Here is a 16,007-nt window from a genome sequence, read left to right on the forward strand (position 1 = left end):
TCAGTTCCTCATTTGCATGTCTGGTATCTGCACATTCGGCCGGGTTGAATTTCAGTCGGAATTTATATGAACCCGGGACAAATAGTCACTTAGACCTAACCATAGGGGAACACCGAGTAATACCCTCCGGTATCTGGCAGTCCAGCTGGACAAAACTGTGGCTTAGTAGCTTGGTCCAGGCTACATCCCTGTAGGGGCAACGGTGCGATTTGGGACCTAAGCTAAAATTCTGTTAATCCGTCTTTCCTTTCTTCAGTTATCTCCTTTAGAGCATCTTAACAAAAACTCACATGCAGGTCAAAATTAACTGTTGGAGGCCCAATCTTACCTTTCTTTGTCATGACGTCAAAAGCTATCAAGACCATGTTATGACCACGACAAAAGATACATGGAAAAAGCAGCAAGAACTCTACATAAAAAAATTCTCTTTCCAATATCCAATAGTCACAATTTCAGCAGCTCAGCATAAGATTTGATATTTCAAATGTGTCGGATCATTCAGTTACAGCTTCGTTTCAATTACTACTTAAAGGTGAAAATGAGTACCTAGCTTCGGCTAGGGCCGTCCCTCGGATAGGACGTAAAATGGAGGTCCCCTGTATGGGGAGAGTCACACCCCATGCACGTTAAAGAACCCCCACACGTGCGATGGTGCGGTGTGAGATGGAGAAAAAATTCTGTCTGGAGTTGGTGATTCACTTCTGGTGATTCACTTCAAATCACCCGGATGGAGGCCTGGCAAACTTCCATACCGTATCAGCCACACAGTGATTTACATCATTCACCCGGACGGGAGACCTGGCGCATCCCCGTTTTGTAAATAGCCAGCGAAAGGATATGTCACCCCGTAAGGGGCGGTATAACCCCGCCGTGACATGTGCGAACATGTGTGTATGGCGGCTTTGAAAAGGTGTCCTTTGACACCTGATCCGCCATACCCTGTATTGCCATCGTATATGGAGAATCCTAATAAATAGATAAATAAATAGATATGGTTTACACAATCATGGCTAGTCTTGGCTATTGACTTTCGGACTGCCCGACGAAGCTAACGGAATCTCCAGTCAGTTACCTGCCAAAGTGAAAGAAGAATATGTGAAACAACAAGAGTAAAATAACAAATCTCTATTGTTTCCTATACTTTACTCGGTTACGATACCCTGCAATTTACACGTATCCTTGTGCGCGCCAAGTTCTCTCTACATCTACATCGAATGAATGAATGAATGAATGAATTTTATTGCTCAACAATCGCACAGGGTACAATGTATGGCAACCAATGACAACTAATAGCTATATATTTATACAGACATTAGTGCTAAGAGGCTACATACAAAACAACAACAAAACATTATCGATAACAGTACAGTTATGGGTGATGAATCTGGTCTCGCATTTGGAATACATTATAAAGAAACTGGCCTACGTAGACGGATATATGAGATGAACATGAGAGCAATACATGGAAAATATCGCTTTCTGCACCAGGGAGAGAGATGTGTGTTTTGGTTCTAATATTCTTAAACAATGTTTCTCTCTCTTTACTGTAGGTAGGATGAATACGGCGTCCACGAGTCCACCCAGCGTAGGTCAACGCAACTGCAGCCTACCATGTCTGCAATGTATTGTCAAGTCACAGACAAATTAAATCCAAATTATTTTTTTCCAGATCTAGTGTCCCATGTTTTGGGTTAAGTGCTCCAGTTACATTATTGATTTCATTTGTTCACACAACTTCTTGGGTCGTGTGGCGTATGCAATCCGTAAAAATGTTCTGGGTTCGAATCCGTTGATGTGCCACCGATCTTGTGCCGAACGGAAAGGCACTTTACACGACTTTCCTCGCTTCATCCAGGTGAAAATGAGTGCCTAGCTTCGGTTAGGGCTGCCCCTTGGATAGGAGGTTAATCTACGATCCCGTGTTATAATTAGAGTGCCATACCTCGAGCTCGAGCACTTAAAAGAACCCACCGCACTTATCGAAAAGAGTAGGGGTCCTTCCCTGATGTGAGTGGATCAAATGAAAATCGGAATTTGCAGCTTGTACTGTTCAGTACAAACCTGATGTGTTATGCCAAAAGCTAGGCGGTTTACCTGGTATGCAAAACAAACAAACAAACAAACAAACCAAAACTTGCCACCTACGCACAACTATGTATACCATAACGTGCTCGTACGACAAAAAGTAGTTACTCATTGACAAGCAACTGGATATGGTTTTGGAAACGGTCAGACGTTTCGGATAGTATCCAATATCCTTTGTCAGTGGAGAACAGTCTCCGACAAAGGACCATAGGAAAAAAAATCCCCGTGATGTAATAATGGGGTTAGTCTTGTAGGAATAGAATTTTAATTTTTTCCTCTACATATTCTTGACAGGAAGCTGTTTTTTAACACTAGGCAGCAGGTTGATAGTTTGCTTTTTTGCTGATTTTCAATTCTATTGCAGTCGTTTCTTTTCAGTTATCGTTGTAACTCAACTGACTTCTCCTCACGTTCTGCGTGTTTAATAATTGATAGACAAACAGATTATATTTAATAGGATCATAGACTAATCAATTAAAATTTGATGTCTCAGTTGATTTGTCTAGTGCTCCAGTTCCATTATTAATTTCATTTGTTCACACAACGTCTGGGTTCGTGTGGCGCAATGATAATCGGCAGGGTGTTGGATTCATAAAACAGAAATGTTCTGGGTTCGAATCCGTTGATGTGCCACCGATCTTGCGCCCATGGAAAAGGCTCGCCCAGCATCCCATCGGGCACCAGTACTGAAGAACCGGACCCAGGTAGTGCTGATGTCACAACACCAGACGACTTTGTCACCGATACCCACACCACAGGACAGTACACTCATATTCATTAGGCCTGGCAAAGACGACAACACACAACCCCTCATCCCCATACACATGTACATCGCTGCTGTCGTTCTGATCGCACTGTTATCATGTCTAGTTATGATCCTCAGCGCTGCGATACTGAAGCGATCGTTTCTCTCGAACAAGCAGGCAGTTCAAGACCGGAAAGCACTGCCTGCTTGTGGGCGGGCAAGGTCTTCCTCTCTCCCCGCCATTTCTCACACACACAACTGCGTGTCGCAGAGCAAACTTGTATCTTGTAGATCTCTGCCTATTGATCTGGATTCGATCAAACCCAACAACTCCGAGATCCCAAATGACTCTGCCCTGCCCTCCATCGAATCGACATACTGCTATATCCCAGAGAGCGTTGATGACGCGCCGTTACCATACTACGGCATCGCTGTAGATTTGAGGCTTCCATCAGCCGGCGTGGAACGGGAGAGTCGCAATATCTACCACGGCAGCCGGGCCGGGTCTTCCTGCCTTCTAGAATCAACAGCAAGCCGACGTACTCACACGTACGGAAGTTCCAAATTCCATCGTGTAACGTTCTATGGAAATGTAAAAAATAGCACCCACGGTGACCATCATGGTAGCTTCGGCAGAAGTTTCCGCAATAATGTTAACCCAACATATCACCAATAATGTATGGGAGATCGGGATGCGAAGGTGTAGCGTTTGATGGAAGTGTAGAAAATAGCGCACATTACTATATATGTAGTAACCTGACTGAATTTCTAACAATTTACGTCAACGTCTAGTCGACATGCAACTCTCTAAGGAAAATCGGAATGCCATCGGGACAAATAAGTTGCCATGGGAGTTCAGTCATTTTTTTTTGCAGTCTATAGCTATCCAGCTATCACCGAATGATCTAATATTCCATCTCTGTTCTTAGTAGTTGGGTAATAAAAAAAACAGTTCACCATATAGATACGCTTCATAGTCGTTTTATTGTAAGTTATAAAGAATCGTTGAGTTTGAGGAGCATATATGGTGTAAACAACAAGGAAATGACATTGCTGGAGATGCGTTTTGCTGCCGTTTATAATCTGACCTTTTGTTCCTATCAGTTGACAGTCTTGAACTCGGCTTCTGTGGTGTAACCCGACGTTTAATTCAATTATTTAGCGTCAACAATCAAAATCTTAAAGTCCGATCTTGGATTTTTTTAAATGTTCAATAATATGAGAAGGGTGTACATCTAGCACAGATGTCTGTAGTCTGTGAGCACAACTATTACCATTGAATATAATCAGGCAATTATAGATTACACTTTGATGCCATTAGTGTCAGAAACACTTTAACGAATGATAATATGGTAATAATATAGTAGCGGTTTGACTTAGGATAACAGAGTGGCTTCATGCCATTCAAATAGTTGCAATATCAAGTCGTTTTGCATCTTAACGCTTTGATATTGATGGAGGTGAGAGAGCTAAGGGCATGTCGGTATTTCTGCATCCGTAACGCAGATGCTCTTCTTTTTGTCGTCACAGCCTTTGATGGACCACTTCCCATTGTATCCCCTGCTGATGTAGACACAATTACGGGTCCTGGAAAATAAATTAAGCAAATCTAAAGTGAGCGTTGGTGGAATAAAGTTCTTATTCATGGACTGTTAAAATATCATCACATTTGAATATGTGAGTGTGCCTGTACAAGAGTTAGTGTGAGTGAATAAGTGTTTGTGTGTAATTGTGTGTGTGTTTGTGTGTGTGTGTGTATGTGTGTGTGTGTGTGTTTGTGTGCGTGTGAGTGTGTTTGTATGTGTGTCTGTGTGTGTTTGTGTGTGTGTTTCTGTGTGTGTGTGTGTGAGCGCGCATGTGTGAGCGCGCGCGGGCGTGTGTGTGCGTATGTGTGTGTGTTTTGTGTGCGTGTTTCGGTGTGTGTGTGAGTGTGTGTGTGTGTGTGGTGTGTGTGTGAGCGAGCTGTGTTAGTGCGTGTTTGTGTGTGAATGTTTGAGTGTGTATGTGCGCGCGTTTCTGCAAAATTCAATTAGTGAGGGAATAAATCTTAATCCCATATCCAGACCATGTTTGGGGGACTTGGGTGGGGGTGTTGCCCGTTATCCCCCCCCCCCCCCCCATATGATTTCGAAACGGCTTAGAGTGTGATCATCAAATTTAAAGGTGGTGTTAGACTTTTAAATGTTATTCACGTGCACGACATGACGTGATACGTCTATAATGGCGGAATCGTGACGACATTGATGTGGTGCCATCTATTTGCCAAATCCGTCCATATAGGAAATTTCCGTAATACCAGAAAGTTATAAAAGAAGGTGTCTTATAAATCAGTCTGGTAAGCCTCCTTTTGTTAATTGCAACCGACGCAAAAATAATGTCAAAATGATGTCATGTATTTTAGGTACCCTTTGGTATTCGCCATCTTTGATAGACAATCTTAAAAAAAATTGGAATCTGTAAAAATACATTTTTCGATCCTCATTTCAGAAATACAATAAAATTGACTGAAACGTTGATATGAATGTTTTTAACAAAAATATACGGTAATGACGAAATTAAAGTGACAATACACTTGTGCTAAAAAAAGAACAAGGAATAGTCATACCTTCAGGTACCAGACTTACCAACTAATGATTGATTTGTTCAAAAATTTATATTTTCCCAGAACTGTCGTAGAGTGTAATTTGTTATCACCAAGCATAGTAGAGGCATATTGCATCTTCGCCGATGGTTTCAAAGAGAATTTGCAGATAGATGTACATGAATTAAGGTGTGACGGGTCGTTCAGTGTGATATAATCGGTAGTAACCAGCTGCTGCCACGCCGAGTGCCTGAGAAGCTGGTGTGTCAAGCCGAAGTGCGGTTTTACCGGCTATATAGATCCAGATACATTATGGTTCGGCGCCATCTTGGATGGCCAAAGTATCGTGCAATGGAGTGGTCTGATCCCTTACCCGTCGTTCGATGCAAGAGCGTCTGAAGCCCAGTTGGTGTAACTGGTTGGACACAAAGTGGTGCCGTCCTCCCACACGAATGTGCCTTCGGTGTCTTCATCAGTCAGACCAATCCAAAAACCACGCTGATACAATTTGCCACTATGATCAATGAGTAAAATAAACATTTTGTATACATTGTATATGGAGAATATAACATACATTCACATAATTCCACCAGGTGCCATTGTACCGCCACCTCAAAAAACGTTGTTATAAAGGCCTTCTCAAATTGTATTCAACACGTAAACATCTGAATTGTATCACATTTCTGATATTTAACATTCGGTGGTCAAGACAATCTTTTTTGAGATGGCAGTATTACGGCACCCGGTGGAAATATGATAGTCGACGTTAATAGTTTATTGCAAATTTCTGCCCCATGGCTAGTCCCATTTAACATAAAAGGGGACAAACAAACAGTGAAGACTCCCTTGCAGTCTTCGGGAAGGGGCTGTTTTTTTGGGGGGGGGGCGTCGGTCCGCGATTTTCAACGTTGGCTATGTTCTATTGTGCCGGGAAAGGGAGTTTGTTCAACTCCTGGCGCATTTCGCATCAAAACATGGATTTTCTCAGGTGGATATGACATAAATAAAATACAACACGGTGTATTCTGCATCACCCTCGGCCCCAGCCCTCCCGCGGGTCGGATCACCCTCCGGCCTTCGAGCGATCCGACCCGCGGTCGGGCTGGTACCTCGGTTGATACGGAATACACAGTGTACATTCGCTATTTACTCGTCTTGTTCTAGAGCGTTTAGTTTACCTAACATGATAAAAAACGACGACCATTACCTCTAACATCCAACTCAAAATGCCAAAAACTCCCAAAGAAAAAGAAGTTTCACTTTGGTTAAAAAGAATTGCTTCATAGACTCAAAATTGGTCTTTTATGTCTTAAAAAATTAGTCTGTCCTGCAGGCGACGGGACTAACAGAAATGCACCTCTTACCTCACAAACAAATGAAGTTGATCGGTTAACCACTCGTTGTCAGCCTGGCTGCGGATATTGAAGAGCCTCGCCCCATCTGCCTCGCATTTGGATATTGCAGCAGCATAATCAAGGGGGTGTTCTTGCAGCTTTACGCATTTATCCCCGTAAAATTCGTATGAGGGAGGGCAACCTACAAGAATTGGGGATAAAAAGATTTTATTTAGGAGAAGAGAACAATTTCAATTTACTCTTCACTTTTCCTTATAAACATACACACGATGTGAATTCATATACACTTGTTTCAACAAGAGGAAAGAGACATGTAAACTGTAGAATAGCATAGCAATACATATTTGGCTATTTTTTACACGATAGATGTACTTATAGTGTAGCATTTATATTGACAGTCATGACGGTAGTCCATATGGAACTGCTAGTATTGATTAACGTTATATCAGTGTTTATTTACACAGAACTCAATTCCCTAGAGATAGATACAATGCATACAAATCCATGAATACCACACACCCACAGATAATACACAGATAGACACACACGCACACAAACACGCACACACACGAACACATACACACCAACTCACAAACACATTTACACTGACACACACATAAACACACACACACACGCACACACACACACACACACACACACACACACACACACACACACACACAAACACACACGCACACACTATAACGCAACTGTAATGTTGTCCAACGAAGACGCTGTACCTTGTGGGGTGTCGCCGATTATTTTCCTGTCAACCCTACGATACCACCTTCCGGGAGGCCCGGGCACAGCCGGATCTGTCCAAGTTGGAAGGTTGTACAGATCAGTGGAAGTCGAGTAAGGGTGAGGGGTATAATGGATCCCATCGCCTCCGTTGACCCCAACCTTGCAAAAGGAAGCGATGAATAATAACATTATTTCAGCACAAGCAGGTGTTTTATTAATAGCTTTTTTGATTACTGTCCTCTTCCTCAAGGCAAAGTTCTGACTGATTCACCAAACACTGCAGCTAGAAGTCGCTGCTTGCGTCAATACACTTCTTTGTTGATATGTTAACTGATACTTAACGTATGGGACAGCATCAGTAAGCAGCGACACTGCAGTGCAGTGCACAGTAAGAATGACTGTGAGGAAACGAAGCTAGACACTTCAAGTATCAAAATAAGTGTCAACTACTTTCCTATGGAAAAAAGAACCTGGGAATTCAAGTCTTAGAATCCAAGTCAATAACCCTAACCACACTGTAGGCGTCACAGTAGAGTGCCACCTTATAAAGAAGGGACTTTGACATCATCCTTTACCTTAAAAACATTAGCCAAATTTGATAACTCTTTAGATCAGAATGAAGAGGTAGGGTCTAATCTTGCCCATTTTGGTCAAACTTTGTTCAGTTTAGTAATAGTTTTGTTTACGTAAGGACAAGTTTTAATTGCTGGGTCCTGTGCTTGAACAAAGAAAAAGACTAAGGTCAAAGACCAGTTTTTTTTATATAGTAAGCTTTTCTCAACTTGAGCTGGTTGACCCCTATTTTTCTTTAAACGGTTATAAAGAAGACCCCTGTTACTTTCTAAGAAGACATTGTAAGCTTTGAGACAGAAACCTCCAATCCCCACCCTAACGCTCGTGGTCAATCGATCAACATTTTCTCTATAGTGGTCAGCTGTCTATAATGGCCACATTTCTCCAGTCCCTTGACTGGCCGCCATAGACAGGTTTGACTGTATCTGTAATGCCAACGTTTTCCATAATTGGGCTTTTAATAATGTTTAACATTTTTACTTAATGGTAGGTGGAACATTTACAGATACTAACTATGCAAATTAGGGTTTGTATAGTTAATGTGATGATACCATGATCCCTTGGTAACTGATACTTTCAATTCTTATGTGCGACAAGTGTAACTTGGTTAGTTACAGGTAAAATTCATTATAAAATGGAATTCTACCAAAGGAACAGACTTTCACATGTACAATGTATTCTATCGGTTGGGTAGAGAATACCATCATTTGAAATAGATTCTCTGCCATATTTGCTCAATCAGCCACATTTGAACAATCACTGAGACAAGATAAAAACAAGAAATTTACCAAAACTAAATATTTCATGCAGGTATGAGGTCTCCGAAACTTGTTTTATACCTGTGCCGGGTTCGGCTCTGAACCAATGGCCGAATCTCTACCGTTGGTGCACCCTTCTAAGAAGTGAAAATATATTTTTTCGACATTCGCCATGACTAAAACGTTGATTATGAACGTCTTTTAACAAAAATACAGGGTGTTGAAAAAATTCGAGTGACAATGCCCTGATTATACCTTTAATTATACCAAAATAAAACGAGGAATAGTCATGCCTAGAATCAAAGTTAACCACCCTAGTAAACGACAAGGTCAGACGTAGAGTGCCACAGTAGAGTGCCACCTTAGAAAAATACAATTGAAAATCATTCTTTTACTGGAAAAAATCGGCCCAATCTGGTAACTTTTGAGGTTGGAATGAACAGGTAAGGTCTACCTGTGCCGGGTTTGGCCCTGTGCCAGTTTCCGAATCTCCGCCGTTGGTGCTCCCTTGTAAGAAGTCGATCCGGTCGTAGTTAAACAGACAAAAGGACTTACAGCCATCTGTAATCAGCACCAGTTGAAACGTGTTCCGCTGGTAGAGAAGTAGAAAACGAATCAATGAGGTCACAGCAATGAGATCATGTGATAGTCTTGATTGTACATTTACACCTGATACTATTAAGGTAACTGTCACTGTATGGATAAATTAGGGGTATGTCCCAATCAATTTTAGTGTTGGTTTATGAAAACAAAACTCCAATCCCCACCACAATGCTCAAGTGGTCAATTTATCAACAATTCCTTTATAGTGGCTACCTATCTATAATGGCCACATTTCTCCCGTCCCTTGACTGGCCGCTATAGACAGTTTTGTTAAAACAAACCAACACTAAGATTGATTGGGATATACCCCTAATTTTAGGCAGACTCTGTCTGCCTTGTTCACGGGATGGTACATCGGCCGGCATCCACTGTCCATCGCTGAACAGAGATGGGGGTAGACACGGGTTATCTGGCATTTCACTCGTTCTCATTGAAATGTCGAAAATGGCATTTTTTGGTCGAAAAATGAATCATTTTTATTTTCAGTGAAAACTACCTGGTTGTTTATGAAAATTACTCTTTTATCCATAGCCAAAAAATGGCAACTTATTATTTTCGGTCCCATCGGTAATGTATTACAGGGCAGGTAACACACGTTACCGGTAACGTTTGTTACAACAGTAGACTTAACCCAGTTTTCTTCGAAAGGACTCACCTTATTGACTACATCATTTGGGTATAAGTGGACGTCCCTAGGAACATTTGAAAAAGTGGGCAGGTTTTTTACACCAGGTCAAATAGAAAGCTTAGACAGCATCGAACAATGGTAACGTTTGTTACAGTCATTTCTGTACAACATTTTGTTAAGCAAGGTGGGATACAAATGACAGTCAACAACCCTTTCTTGTTTCTTTAGAAAGCCAGAAAAACTGTACAGCGTCACAAAACGGTCATTTCTAGTCTTATACGTGGATAATATAACCGTCGCAACCATCATACTCGTGGTGGTAACGTTTGTTACAGAATCTGGCGACAGGCATAAACCATCTCACACAGCCTCTAAGATCAGTGACAGTAGCGATCTGACGTGATCGGTCGGAGGGCCTGGTCAGCTGGTTTCACCTACCGAACAATCATTCTGGGAAAAGAATTGTTACATTTTTGGCTACCATTTGAATTTTTCGTTTCTTCACAGGCGACAGCCATTTTTTAGGGGTTGAAATCCCACCCGTGGCTATAATAACCTTCAAATCCATAAACCAATATGAATGTTGCGGTGCACTTTTGTAAAACATTACAGGGATTGTAGAAAAATGAAGGAACCAGTGATGTTGTCTATAATTTGCTCCATATCAATGCGTTAAGTCAGGCGACAGCATTTCGACATTAAAATGAGAACGAGCCATTTACGACCCTCTGCTGAAGTCACGTGTCTACGACGTCACGTTCCGGGAGATCCAGTAGACCGGTCCATTTCGTGAACAAGGCTGACGTAGTGTCCATAATGTCATTTACCAACACAGTATAACTTTCATGCTAAAGGTATGACTGTACTGTAGTTGTCGAAGTGACATTTCGAAAGCAAAATTGACACAAATGTGGCTGTCATAAATGTACTTAGCGCCTCTGGACTTAAAGACTGGTCTGCTATACCAAATATATGCTTCACTGATGGTTGTAAAAGACGTCAGTCGGAATACTTTACAATATTTTACATCTGCTTGAAGATATATGAAGGGATTCTAACTACGCATGGGAAACCAAGAGGTATATACTACTGATTTATTATGGTCTCCGGTATGTTTTTACATGTATCCGTATATATACATGGCCTCCGTCGGCTGGTTTTAAGTTTGGGAACGCCAGTTTATTGCTGTGGTTAATCGGGTAACAGGAAACATACTTGTTTTTCTCTTGGGCAAAAGTCGCTCTTCCAAAATCGTTTCGAACTTACAAGATTACGAGAAGCTCCACTCGACCCGAAGAATGCTACTTCGTGCCAGGTTGCGATGTAGGCCCAGATCGCCACGAAGCTGCCGTGTTCGGCGGGAAAGGCTGTCTGGATGTCCGTATTTGCTCTGGATAACACAGTGGCATCAGTTGTTTCCCGATGGTAAATGTAGCCAGAACGGCCGTCATAGCTTGTTTTGATGTCGGTGAAGTAACCGGCTATGAGTTTGTTATCTTCCACCGGAAACGGAATTGGTGTGAAGCCTGTTACCGACCCACCAAAGGAAATGTCTCCATTGGTATTCACCTGGGTATAAAAAAAAGCAAGAAATTGAACTGCAACATTTCCAGTAAGCACAGGACGCCCCTTTCCCCAAGTAACTTGCCTTTTGTCAAGCACACAATACTATACCATTAGGCTCGCCCCTCAGGCGTCGGCAAAAAAGCATAGTTTTTGCAACTTTATTCATTTATTTAATTACTGCGAGGATAAGCATGTTTTGTGAAACTTTTGTTACATGATTGAATACCAATATGCGCAATATTGCTCATGACAAAAGGAGTCTGTTCTTGTCCTTTTGCTGCTGGGGGGGGGGGGGGGGGGTCATTCGCCCTCTTCATAATTTTTCAAACGGAAACAACACTTCGAGGGATTGATGTATAAAAAGGTATAAACTTATTTATTTGTTAATTTGCCGACAAAATTCTAGGAAAGCCACCAAGTTTTGTTGTCCTAGCACAAGCCAGTTGGGAGTCATATGACGTTAAAGTTGCCACAGGCACTTTTAGCGCCCCACCTCCTCCTCCAATCGGTTTGGATGGGGTTAATGGGATCAGTAAACGCAACTCTAAATTGCTACATTGCTGCATAGAACTAGTTATAATGTTCTTATTTTATCTTATATTTTCAAAATTTGTGTGGCATGGGGGAAAGGTAAATGCAGCTGACTTTGGAAATACATTTGCTCTGTTTGCCTCATTGACCTCGTTTTCGATGTATCATGGCCGCCGCGAGAGAAAGGTGTACAGTACACACATCACCGGCGGTATGTTCGAACCCACGGCATAAGATCGGTAACGCAGCTGGATTCAAACCCGCAACCTCTCGGTCACGAGGCGAACACAATACCACTGTGCTACGCAGTCCCACTGTGCTATGCCACCCACACCGCCGAACAAACCAACGAATAAAAGCAGCAGCACACACACACAAGCAAACAAATATACTAGAATTTTATGAGACGCCCAGTCATATGCTTCTATTTTTGCAAGGCACGGTACACTTACCCAAAGAGAATTGTAGGTTTCTTCGAAGAATGGAAATGCAATACTGAGACTCTGTTCTCCCGAAGAGCTGTCATCCGCGGGAGAGTCCAGAATGTCTGCAGTACCGGGCCCGTACGGGTAGAAGGCGGCATTGCTCACTGGAGGGCTCCTGTTTACCTGGAAGGCAAAAGGTAGACTGATCCTATAGTTCCACCCTTCTTCGTCAAAACATAGAAATATTTACCGGACATTTGGTAAAGCTCCAATTGGCCAGATCGCTAACTATAGCTTTGGTTGAATTGCTAATGTGATGGACAGTCAGTATCGTTCAATTAATAGTTGTTAACTAAGGCCATGTTGATTTGATTATATGGATGACATCCTCTGGGAACTCCAAAACTGATGCCAGCGAGCGAATAAAAAAAAAGTTTGGCCAAAAAAAAAAGTTGCCTCCAGTGTGAAATCAAAGTGGCCAGGAAGGTTGAACATAGGACACACATAGTATGGTATACCAACAATTAGGTGTAGGGACCAGTACATTATACGGGTGCAAGACATTTTTTTTCTTCTTGGACCAATCCGAAAATAACAGACCTGGAAAAAAATCAGAGGAGCAGGTTTCGCCAATTACAAAATGGACACACTATGCTATGTCGGCAGGCATTTGGGGTCTAATTTTTACCGGGGGCCAAGAAGACAACAAGAGGAGGTCAAGTAGAGTTTATACTTTATAGTCAATTGTACCAAGTTTCTACAGTCAAAGGTACAGAGACAGTTAGCCTTGATTACATGGAGATGGGATTTTTAAATGCCAGTGGGAGTCCAATAATCCACTACACAGATTCCTTTGTAGCAAAACTGACCAATTACCATTGTTTTGAGTATTGCCAGTTCTCAAGTTTCCACAGACAATCAGGTCAAGGTTCAGATCCGGACCTGATTAGACTATGATTAGTTATCTGTTTTCTGATACTTTTTTTTCAATCTACGGAATATTTGTGCTCATTTTACAGCTGCTTTACACAAGTGGTCGAAAACGTTTTTTTTTTTTTTTTTTTGGAAACGGCCGAAAATTGGTGCGAGCGCGGATGTCATCAACATAATCAAATCAACATGGCCTAATTATAAAAACCCAAAAAGTCTTACGATAGATAATTATGGCAATAACATTTGTGTGTGTGTGTGTGTGTGTTTGTGTTAGTCTGTGTGCGCGCGCGCGTGTGTGTATGTGTGTGTGCGCGCGCGTGTGTGTTCGCGCGTGTTTGTGTATGATTGTATGTATTTAAGGGATATTTTTATCTATCTTTTACTCGGTTCACCAGCCAAGGCCTTTCTTCCCGCCAACCTTGGATAACCAACCACGCTGGGGACCGGAAATCTGTCTCTTTCTGCATGACACCTCCCCGGGGTGCTTATCTTAAAGGCGCCCAGAGCAGTTTTTGAGTCAAGACATTTTTACACACAGTAAGGTTAAATAACACTATCTCATTGCATATCGACATTTATTGAGCAAAGATTAGACATCGCTGGGTGGTGAAAACTTATTGAAAATCTGAGCGCTGCACGTGCCATTATTTCAAATTTTCGGAACGCACGCGAACATGACAAATGAATCCCGAACGCTTCCGGAGATGTCGTCACTTGTTCGAATAAAGTTTCGATTTGCGAACGGGCGAATCAGATTCAATTCGCTCGATGACCTCATGCGTTCGAAAATCTCCGAAAAGTACCGACGGGAAACCGTTAGTGGCTCGATCCTGTGCTGATTTATTGTAGGATATAATAAATCAAAGGGGTCCGTTTGCGGCATGTTTGTGCGTCCTTTTAAACGCTGAAAGTACGAAATAATGACACAAATGTGCTAGAATGGTGAAGTAAATGTCAATACCGTACCGATTGTCTCATCCAGAATATCCCCACTTTAATGCACTAAAAACTGCTCTGGGTGCCTTTAAGTCCCCTTCACACGAGAGCAAGAATGATCCGGAATGCCGTCAGAATGAAAACTCTTTAAATTCTTTTTTTATTCCTGGCGATTCCTGTCAATTCGTAGTAGGTTCCAGGAACTTTCACTATTTGTGCCAATTCGTTTGGCTGACCCAAACGTTTTGAACATGTTCAAAACTGTCGAGGTGTATTCGAAGTGGATAGATATCGAATAGTATTCGAAGTGGATTCTGAGTGTCTTTCAACTATTCTAGTATGACCGCATTCTCCGGCATTACAACATTATTCGAAACATTATTTCATTCGATGGAGAACCGAAACGGCGAGCCACTTCGAATCCTGCCAGAATGTGACCAAAAGGATATCTGGAATGCAGTGATAATTTCTAAAATACACTACGAAAGAATCATCCTGATGGCATTTTGGCTCATTCCTTCTCGCGTGAAGGAGATATAAGGTCCATTTGGAGTTCACACTCGGAATGACCCCGAATGTGGCACGAATTTTGCAAATACTCCATTCCGGCTGGTTCTGCTTGATTCCTGCTAATTCGGTTTTAGTGGGAAGGCCCTATCATAAAGGAACTCAAAGTGGCATATTATCCTGTCAAATCAAAATGCCCCATTTAACACTGATTATGACACGTGTATTAGCAAGCAATGTCATATACCCGCGGTGTTGCGTGGCTTTGATTAAGATTTTAAGGGAGAGTGTTTGGCATATTTGACTCGGGTTCGAACCAGAAGTGGTGCACTTTTGTTTTCTTCGATAATTTGATTATCATGTATCTGCATCCTGTCGTACATTTGTAGTGAAATGTTGCTTTATTTCGTTTTTCTTCCTGTCCGTGCTTGAAATATTAGGAAACGCTTGGACATGATAAAGGCCTTGTCTCCAAGCATTTTTATCGGGCTTTCTATTTTATGCTGTTTTTGGGGTGCGTGTCTTCTAGAGAAAACAGCACGGAATAGAAAGCCCGATTCAACGCCTAAAAACACCAAGCCCAACCTCTGCTTGGAGAGTAGAATAGACCGGTCCGCGATATGACGAAGATCGTTTGGAATAAACGACAAAGAAAACTGCCACTGTGCAATGTGAGCTTGAAACTAGGTACTACTTTACTCCGAACAAAATATGCTTGCCGGGTGCAACGGACCAACTGGTAGTATTTCCTACCTTGTGTTGTCTTGGTTTAAAGTCACAAACCATGCAGTTAGAAACAAAAGAAGCGGAGTCAGCTAACAAATGAGCTAAACGTTTTAAAAGAGAGGGAGAGAGAGAGAAACCCTACGTACCTCAGCCGAAGTTTGTCGAACTGCCAGTGAAGCCAGGAGACATGTGGTGAGAATGAACTGTCGCATCTTGCCTATTTTCTCGTTCTTGGATAAAATGTCACTCGAGTTTTTCACTTATATAGTTGCAGCAGTCCTCTTTAACCTTAACCTATGTGTTGAATTAGA

General features: G+C 42.0%; 1 protein-coding gene across 1 annotated transcript; it reads right to left on the bottom strand.

The window, feature by feature from the left end:
- Positions 1–4,271: 4,271 nt before the first annotated feature.
- Positions 4,272–15,997, bottom strand: LOC118419370 (sushi, nidogen and EGF-like domain-containing protein 1). The gene is made up of 8 exons (XM_035825732.1): positions 15,843–15,997; positions 12,622–12,777; positions 11,339–11,641; positions 9,296–9,433; positions 7,507–7,669; positions 6,776–6,947; positions 5,785–5,925; positions 4,272–4,417 (listed from the first exon to the last, which is right to left on the bottom strand). Exons 1-8 carry the CDS (start codon positions 15,906–15,908, stop codon positions 4,300–4,302), a joined length of 1,257 nt encoding a protein of 418 aa, XP_035681625.1. The 5' UTR covers positions 15,909–15,997; the 3' UTR covers positions 4,272–4,299.
- Between the last annotated feature and the right edge of the window lie 10 nt (positions 15,998–16,007).

Source organism: Branchiostoma floridae, chromosome 7 (assembly GCF_000003815.2).
Source record: "Branchiostoma floridae strain S238N-H82 chromosome 7, Bfl_VNyyK, whole genome shotgun sequence".
Lineage (NCBI taxonomy): Eukaryota > Metazoa > Chordata > Leptocardii > Amphioxiformes > Branchiostomatidae > Branchiostoma > Branchiostoma floridae.